The 9,329-nt window shown below is 38.6% G+C and overlaps 1 protein-coding gene across 10 annotated transcripts in view; it reads right to left on the bottom strand.

Moving 5' to 3' along the window:
• Positions 1–666: 666 nt before the first annotated feature.
• The window catches only part of CEP72 (centrosomal protein 72), a 72,180-nt gene continuing 63,517 nt past the window's right edge, over positions 667–9,329 (bottom strand). For 7 of the 10 annotated variants that reach the window (XM_069076129.1, XM_069076101.1, XM_069076135.1 and 4 more), the window contains one exon: positions 667–4,916. In XM_069076129.1, coding sequence (XP_068932230.1) covers positions 4,760–4,916 — 157 coding nt within the window. In that variant the 3' untranslated portion in view covers positions 667–4,759. The remainder of the gene's footprint in view (positions 4,917–9,329) is intronic. The other 3 variants (XM_069076162.1, XM_069076177.1, XR_011166099.1) reach the window with 2 other exon arrangements.

The raw sequence follows: 9,329 nt of genomic DNA, 5'->3' as shown, positions 1-9,329 counted from the left end.
AAACTGTAGGGTGAAGGAATGACACTGCCAGTGTCCCTGGTTAAATTCTCACTTATAAAGAATACTGACCTTCTATAGTGTTGCTGGACCTGTTCCTTGTCTATTCTTTTTTATTTAGATCTGGTTAAGAAGAATGCCAGTTCTATAATGTCTTATGACCTCATGTTTAGTCACCTATGTTATGTTCTACTAGCTGTTAGCCAAGAGAGTTAAAGAACAGAAATATCTGACAGAGGGGTCTTCTAAGAGGTTCTCTTACCTCCATTTCATGATGCCAATTCTTCATGTCTTCATATTGCCTAGATATCCCTCTGGGACCAATTCAAAATTCAGATGAATCTCTTGGGGCTGTTACTATGGCTTTGAAATGCCCTTGATAGACTCAAAGTTCATGATTATCTTCAAAGAAACTGAGTTCTAAATATTCTACATCTACACAAAATTTTAATATTTTGTAAAGCTTAAGGAAGATGGGGGCGGCCAGGTAGCACAGCAAGTAAGAGCACTGGCTCCAGTGTCAGGATGACCTGGGGATCGAATCCGGGCTCAGACACTTAGCACCCACCCAGAAACACCTGGCCATGTAACCTTGAGCAACTTACTTAACCCCAATTGCTTAGGGGCGGCCAGTGTACTGTAACACCAAGGAAAGGCAACTTCCCAAGGTTCAGAATACCAGCATAGGTGCTCTCCATTTTATTCAGTGACAAACCAAGAACAGAGAAGGTCAAAACATGACATCATTCAAAATACAGCATTTACTAAGCAGTGATTAAATAATTTCCAAGTACTACCCCACCCCAGGACCTTCCACTCATTCAATCAATTACAAAGTCCCTGTTCTACTCCACCCCTAGGCTGTACCTTCATTTAGTCCACCACAAAGTCCCTCTTCTCAAATGGAGATTAGTTTCCAAACATAAGTAAAGTACATTCATTTCCTCAACCATAGAACACAAAAAGGTCAAAAGTTCCCCACCCCTGGATCACAACTGAATCTACCCCAGAGTTACATCAAGTTTAAGCACAGCACTTAATACCCAAATGGAGGTCTTTTCTTCATCTTGACACGAGGCAAGTTCTCAGCAATCTTAGTTCCTGGGGAGACAAGGCTTAGCAAGGCCACAAGATACATTGCCAGTCCCTTCATTAATTCATCCTCTGTCTGTAGAACAGTCCTAGAACCCCTGAAAACATTAGCAAAACCCTCTCCCAGGATTTCTGTAAACATACAACAAGAAAATCCTTCTTCAGGGCTTCTGAACCAACAGAAAGGTTCCCAGACCCCTGCAACAACAGCACTGTCCTTCACCAGTGGACAGTATTCACTCTCTGTCTGCAGGACAGTCTCAGGGCTTCTTAACCAAAAGCCAGGTTCCAGGACTTCTTCAACAACAGAACTGTCTTTCACCAGTGGACAAATCTGGCAAAACAACATCAAAACAGACAGACCAAGTACCAGCAAAACAGCCATGTCTCCTCAGTCCTTGGCAGCTTAGGGGGCAGGTCTCAAAAGTCCAGGGCAATTCAAAGTGGCACTCAGCAATTCTCTCAGTCTCTCTCTGCCTCCACGAGGTGCTGCTTCCAAAAAGTTCTTCTGCCTCTCTCCTGTCTCTCCAAATCTACGTCAACAGCTCCTTCCAGTTCAGGACTTTCTTTTCACATCAACAAGTCCATCCCACAGGTGGGATTAACAAGCTCTGGGTTTTAACACAATCAGTTTGAAAACCAAGCCAACACAGGGGAATCTCCAAATGCCATTACCATCACAGCCAGGTGGCTCAGTGAGTAAGAGCACCAGCCCCAGTGTCAGGATGACCTGAGGATCAAATCCAGGCTCAGATACTTAGCACCACACCCAGAAATACCTGGCCGTGTAACCTTGAGCAAGTTACTTAATCCTGATTGCTTTAAAAAAAAAAAAAAAAGAATCAGGAAGCTGATCATTCTGCTGTTCCCTGTCCTAGTCAGACAATAATAACTCTAGTTCTAGATACATTTTAGGAACACCTCTGATACAAAAGACTTAGGACAGAAGAAAGTGACCAGTATGATGAAAAGACTTCAAATCATTCCATAAAAGGATCATCAATTAAAAGAATTAGGTAGGATTATACTGGAGAAAAAAAAAAGTTAAGGCAGACACATTAGCTATCTTCAAATACTTGTAAGGCTGTCAAGTGAAAGAAGCAAGCTTATTATTTGGCTTAGCCCCAGAAAATACCAATAAGCAGAGTTTAACAGGAAGCAGAATTCACTTATTCTTCCTAACAAAACTAGAATGTTCTGCCTCATTAAATGTTGAGTTTTGTCACTAAAGCTACTCCAGGAGAGGCTAGATGACTATTTGTCAAGGACATATTAAAAAAAAATTACTGCCCCGGGTACACAGCTGGACTGTATGCCCTTTATAAAATGTCTATCCCAAATCAAATTCTAAAATTCTAAGATTCTCTGACGGCTACTCCAGTCCTCTTTCCATTATACTTGGTTTCCTTCTACCATAAGTCATTACAGTCAAGATATGAAATGAAGTTTCTAAACTAAATTTTAATCACATTTCAATTTCCAATCTTTGTTCTCCTTTACCATATTAAAAATTAAGAAGAAAATTTTTTCAAAATTTTGATTCACTTGAAAAAAATATCTGGTGTGCATAGCATGTTTTTGCTCATATATACAGCAAAACTTGATTTGAGGCTTAAAGTTAATAATCATCACCATTTTCACCAAACTAATAAAACTATTTACCTTGGGATAAAGCTTGAATTACAGACAACAGCAACACCAAGTACACGGAATCTAGAATTAAAAGACACTTCAGAGATCATCATTTTACTGAGAAGAATAAGTAGTAATTAGCTAGTACTAGGTCAACTGCCTCCCAATGCAATGGTCTTTCCATACACTGCCTACCTATCTTATCCTTCTAATGTAGATCTAACCCACACTGCTTAGTTAATAACTTTACTTTGGTACAGGCAGATCTTGCTTTTCTAAGCTTTTTACTTTTCCTTTACTTTTTTTTTTAACTTTTACTTTACTTGCTTCTTTCACATGATCAAATGGACCGGCGTATTTCACTTCTCTCACTGAGAAATGAAGTGTCACTGACCATTCACTGTTCCCTTTTACAACAATAAGTAGAAAAAGATCAGTTGATTAAAAAACAAAACAAAACTCTGAGGCTGTTATCCATATGAGCCAATGACATTCTTCTGCAAAAACTGGCACTAAGGCAAAGAAGGGTGACTGACTCTCTGTCCCCTTATTGGGTGACTTTTTCCAGGCATCAGCAAACAAGTGAAAGGGGTATTTCTAAAGCAGAAGCAAACCTTTTAAAGTTTCTCTTTGATCTTGTGTTTGGAAGAAAGAGAACATAAATGAAAAAGTATATGAGCATCAAATTCTGGAGATTACTATTCTGTAAACCTTAACAAATCAGAATAAAAAAAAAATTAGAGCTGGAAGGGACCACAGATATTCGACTTATTCATTTTACAGGTAAGAAAACTGAGGCAAAGGGAAGGTACTGTGCCTTGCCCAAAGCCACAGCTAGCATTAGTACCAAGACCAAGAAGAGTCTTTTGATGTCCTTTCCAAAGTTTCTCCCTTTGTGCTTGCAAGAAAAGCTCTATTTGAGGGATAGGAAAAGTAAAACAGAACTAATTCTATTGCCTCTGCCTGTTGCAGGAACGTTTATTTAGAGGTGGGAAAAAGATATCTGTTCAAATATATTTGGAGAGCTTTTTAAATAAAAAGAGGGCCTTCAAACACAGGGCAGCTAGATGGTGCAGTAGAGAGTGTCAGGCCTGGGAACAGGAAGACTTATCTTCCTGAGTTCAAATCTGGACTCAGACACACCAGCCGTGTGATCCCGAGCAAGTCACTTAACCTTGTTTGCCTCAGTTTCTCATCTGTAAAATGAGTTGGAGAAGGAAATAGCAAACCACTCCAGTATCTTTGCCAAGAAATCCAAATGAGGTCAGGATGCCTTAGACATGACTGAAACAACTGAACAAGAACAAAAGCAACAAAGGGTATTCAAATCATCCCTTTAAGATCAATTCATGCAATGTAATATAAACAAGAGTCACACACAAAACGAAGGTCTATTTTATCATGAATTTGATGTTATCTAAAGCTAAAATGCTGGCTACAAGAATTAACTAAAATTTAGGTAACAATTTTGCCTTAAAAATTTTTGAGCTTTTAAAATTCTAAGAAGGTAAGAAAAACTGTTACCTAAACTTTAAGTTAATATTTATTATAACCAAGTTTTCAGTTCTACATAATAAGAAATATCTACAAGTGAGTTTCCTTTGTAGACACTTATTATATCAAATGACAATCACTATTTAACAATTTAGAAGTTTTATATGACAATTTAGAAGTTTATATGATAATAAAATATCTCTGAATATTTAAGTATTAATGCTCATTCCCATTTTAAGAAATTTCAATGCCTGTTCCTTATTTTACATGCTTAGGATTTGGATTTCCCCAAAAGAAATGCTCCTTACGTTTTCACTCCCCTATGATATTTAAGAAACTTAAAAAAAAAAAAAGTTAAATTTCCCCACATAAATATTTCAAAAACATCAGAAAATAAATTTGTCTTAATGAAATCTTTCTTAAACAATTAAATATTAAGAAATACAAAGATCAGAGGTAAAAACCAGTTTCAATATAATTTCAAAAGGTAGGTACAAAAGTATGGACTTGAGTTAAAAGTATGTTCTTTAACACTGCACAAATATTAACTGCTGCTGAGGTCTGAGTTGCTAAAAGGAAACTGAGACATTGTCTTTTTTAACTCCTTATAACTCCAGTGTAGCTGCTCAACTTCAGCCTTGTGTTGAATACGGGTCTGAGTAAGTTCTTGCAAAAGATGTTCATTAGTAGAAATCAAAGAACTGTAAGAAAAATAAAAGAAAGCAATTACTTGTTTTTTCTTTTTTAAATGATGTACTTAAAATGAAAATAAATAAAATTCATCCAAAAGTTCTAAAACATTTCAAAATTACCATCCTTCCCCAAAGTCTTCATTGAGTATACTTCAAAAATTAAAGGTTTAATTAGTTATTTTGCTTTTCAGAAATGATGTATTAATGGAGGCTTAAAAATGGAATAAATGAAAAAAAAGGAATAAAAGGAACAAAACCCTTTCACTCAGATCAACATTATTACTTCTGCAAAAATAAACCCATTCAACCAGAATCCAATAGAACTAATGGTCGCATCTTATTAAAATCAATTCAAACAAGAATTTGAGTGCCTTCTCTTTATAAGAAACCACACAAATCCATGAGAAAGGTACTATGCTAGCAGCCACAGGATACAATATACACATTTATAAATGAATACAAGGTCATTTAAGGAGGGAGAGAGCACTATCAGCTGGAGGTGGGTAGATAAGAAAAGGTACAATGGAGGAAATGGACCTTGAGAAGAAGGCAAGGATTCTGAGAAGCAGTAATGAAAATCGAGTGAATTCCAGGCTTCAAGAAACAACTAATTTTCCTGGTTGGTTACGATGCAGACTACATAAAAGAAGATAACATGAAATAAGGCAAGAAAGAAAGACTGGAGCCAGACTGTGAAGGGTCTTAAAAACCAGACCTAGGAGTCACTTATTTTATACTGCCAACAATGAGGAGCCTTAGTTTTTGAGCAAGAAAATAAAATGGTCAAATATGTATCTTAGAATGGTAAAGTGGTATAGTGAAAAGGTTTATATTTGGATTTGGGTCACATGAGTTTGAAATCTGTCTCTGCCCCTATCTATATCTATACAGATATATATGATATATCTATATATATAGAGAAATAGATATATGAACTTAGGAAAGTCACTTCACTTCTCTGCCCCTCAATTGTCTTATCTATTCAATGAGGGGACTACACTATCAAACCTCCAAGGTCACTTCTGGCTCTAAATCTATGAGCTCTTGGTTTGGGCAGCTAAGTGGAAGCTGGAATCAATACAGCTGATATGCCTAATTAAGTATTCTAGGCCTCAATTAGCCTAGTGACAGTGTGAGTGGAGAGAAGCTAATGGGTGCCAGAGATACAATGGTGGTAGAATTAACAAAACTTGACAACTGACTGGACACGGAGAGTAGGAAAAGAGGAAAGTCAAGGATAACTCCAAGGCTATGAACCTAGGTGGTTGGGAGGTGAGTGCCTTTAAATAGAAACAGGAAAGTGTGGAAGATGGGCAAGTTTAAAAGGGGTAAGGAAAGAGAATCAATTCTGTTTAAGGTATATTGAGTTTATAATGCTAATTTCATCCAGGACAAGATGCCTAGCATGAGTTAGCAACACAAAACTAGATTTCAGGAGAGAAATGAGGACCATAACTAATTCAGCCATTCCCTAATGATGGGCATCCCTTTCAGTTTTTAGTTCTTTTTTTTTTTGTTTTTTTGCCACCACAAAAAGAACTTCAATAAATATTTTTATATTTATTGGTCCTTTTCCTCTTTCTTTAATTTCTCTGGGTAATTTCTCTACCTAGTAGCCGAACTGCTTGGTCAAAGGGTATGCAGAGTTTAACAGCTTTTTGGGCATAATTCCAAATTGTTTTCCAAATTAATTAGACTAGTTCGCAACTCTACCAACAGCTCATTAGTGTACCTATTTTCCCACAGCCTCTGTAGCATTTACCATTTTCTTTTTTTGTCATCTTAGCTAATTTGATGGGTGTGAGGTAGTATCTCAGAGTTGTTTTAATTTGAATTTCTCTAATTGATAGTGATTTAGAGTATTTTTTGTATGACTAGTGATTTTTTTGATATGATAGCTAATTTTTTACTCTGAAAACCACCTTTGACCATTACCAACTAGTGAATCAAATGGCTCTTGGAAAAGTCCTTATATTTGAGTAATACTATCTATGTGATTTCACACACAACCTTCACACCAGGCTTACTTCATTTCCTATTTATCCCAGTCATTTCTCACCTGACAAAATCTCACTTCTCTCTTTAGAACAAACAAATCAATCACTTTTTAACCTTCAATTCCTACACAGTGGTGGTGTGGCTTCCAGATGTGAGCTGGACTACAACTGTAGATTGGGAATGATGGGAATGCTTGAGTTTGCTTCCAAATTCTTTGAGGCTTCTAACATCAGCATTCCCACCTTTGGACTGAGGAGGGAAGAAGGATGGGCAGAGGGAAGGAGAAAATTTATACCCTAGATTTGTAACAGCTACCACTGCAAAAAAAGCATGCACACTCCAGAATAAGCATGTACCTGTACTATTCCCAACTCAGAGAAATTCTCCCAACATTTCTTTCCCCCAATCTCTCATGTTCCATCCTTCAGCAGCATTTCCTATAACCCATTTCTATTCTGAACTTTACTCAGTTTAATGCACCCCACCCTCCACCCCCACCCCGGCCATGTCTAACTCCTCTTCAGAGCCCTGAGTTTTTCTTTGGCATTGCAACCCAAGGTCTTTTCATTATTTCCACACTAAAAACTATTTTTAAAAATTGAGTCACCACAGAATTGGCAAAAATACTTTATTCTGGATATGGAATAATTTTAAGAGCAGGAAACAAAAAGAATAAACAAGCATTTTTCTGGTTGAAGAAATAACAACAGCAAAATATCCCAAGTATTAGCAATAGGAATGGAGTTATTTAACCTCTGCGTAAATAATCTAGAAAATTCCTCCTAGTCACGGATTTCTATTCATGAGAGTGAGCTCCCAGTTTTAGTTCCCTTTCCTAAAAACTTCAGTTCTCTTTATAAATCTCTAGTGTGCTAGTATGGATAACTGTGAGTGTATAAATGGGGAAGTAGAAAATGCAGTAGGATAATAACAATTCACATGCAGCCCTCCTTTGACTTCCTGACATTTTCTCTAACCTTCTGGCACTGCACTTCTCTACCCTAAGTTATCTAATTGCCCTTCTCTCCCCAACTCATTACCCAACACTCTGCTACCACACTTCACATTACATAATGTTAAAGGTCGAAGGAACCTGAGACATCAGAATTTTAGATCTGAACAGACTGTAAGTGATTATATTCATTTCATAGATGAGAATCTGAAGCTCAGAGAGGTTAAGTAAACATTAACTAGTCAGTTGGTCCCAGGACCAGGATGAGAATACAGGTCTCCCAATTCACTGCTCTTATCACAATACCATAAAACCTCTAAAGACTCTCCCTCATATGAATTTGTAAGTAGTAATGCCTTAAAATCATATATTCTGGAGGGGGGGGGCAGAGTCAAGATGGCAGAGTAGAAGCAGGTCCTCAGCAGGGCTCTGGCTTCTACCTTCCCCAATCCATGTAAAAGAAGATTCTGAACAAACTTTGGAGCTACAGAACCCACAAAATGACACAAAAAAGCTAACCTCCCACTGAGGACAGCCTGGCAGGAATCGGCCAGCGCAGCACTATGCAAGCCGAGCCCAGGCCCACATGAGCCAGAGGTTTTAGACCCAGGGCGGGCCTGACCAGCTGCCGGCCAGCGGTACTCTCACCAGAAGCTGTGACTGTTTCCAATTTATCAACACATAGATGCAAAGGACAAAGTGAGAGGTCAGTGCAGTGTGGACTTTGGGACCAGTAGTTGGGAGAGCTTTGGCTTTTGCCCCCAGGGAGAGAAGCCACTGAGATGCCTCGGCTCAGCAGGCGCCATGTAGCACCTTCAGCTCCTGGCCTGCAGAGTGTAGAGGGACCAAACACCAATCTGAGTGGTAATCATTTTTCCTTTAACTTGCTTGGATCTGAATTACAGTCTAGGGTGGAGGTCCTGGGGTGTGTGACCAGCTTGCCTGAGTGTGTGGAGGCCTCAGAGAGGGCACCCAACTAATACCTCTGGCAGCTGAGAAAACCCCACCGTTTGGGAGAAAAGCTCCCCTGTCTGGTGGCAGAGTCCTACTGTGGCAAAAAGCCCAGGGTTCAAGTGACTGAAGGGCAACATGACCAGGCAAAGGAAACAAAGCAGACAGAAGATTCCAACATTAGACTCCTATTTTGGGGACAAAAAGGAGCAAAGCATGGAACAGGAGGAAGACAGTGAAGTCAGAACTCCTGCACCAAAAGCTTCAAAGGAAAATATGACCTAGATACAGGTCATAGAGGACCTTAAGAAGCAGATAAGAGAAATGGAGGAAAAATTGGGAAGAGAAATGAGAATGATGCAAGAAAATTACGAAATGAGAGTCAACAGCCTGACTGAGGAAAATCACACCTTATACCGTGTTTCCCTGATAATAAGACCTATCCCGAAAATAAGCCCTCCCCTTACTGTGTAAGATTCCGCTAAAATAAGCCCTCCCCCGAAAATAAGCCCTATTGAGAT

This window comes from Petaurus breviceps, unplaced genomic scaffold (assembly GCF_028583685.1).
Source record: "Petaurus breviceps papuanus isolate PSGF00001 unplaced genomic scaffold, PetGlider_PUasm1.0 151, whole genome shotgun sequence".
In the NCBI taxonomy this organism is placed as follows: Eukaryota; Metazoa; Chordata; class Mammalia; order Diprotodontia; family Petauridae; genus Petaurus; species Petaurus breviceps.
This window is presented reverse-complemented; position numbering and strand designations above follow the sequence as displayed.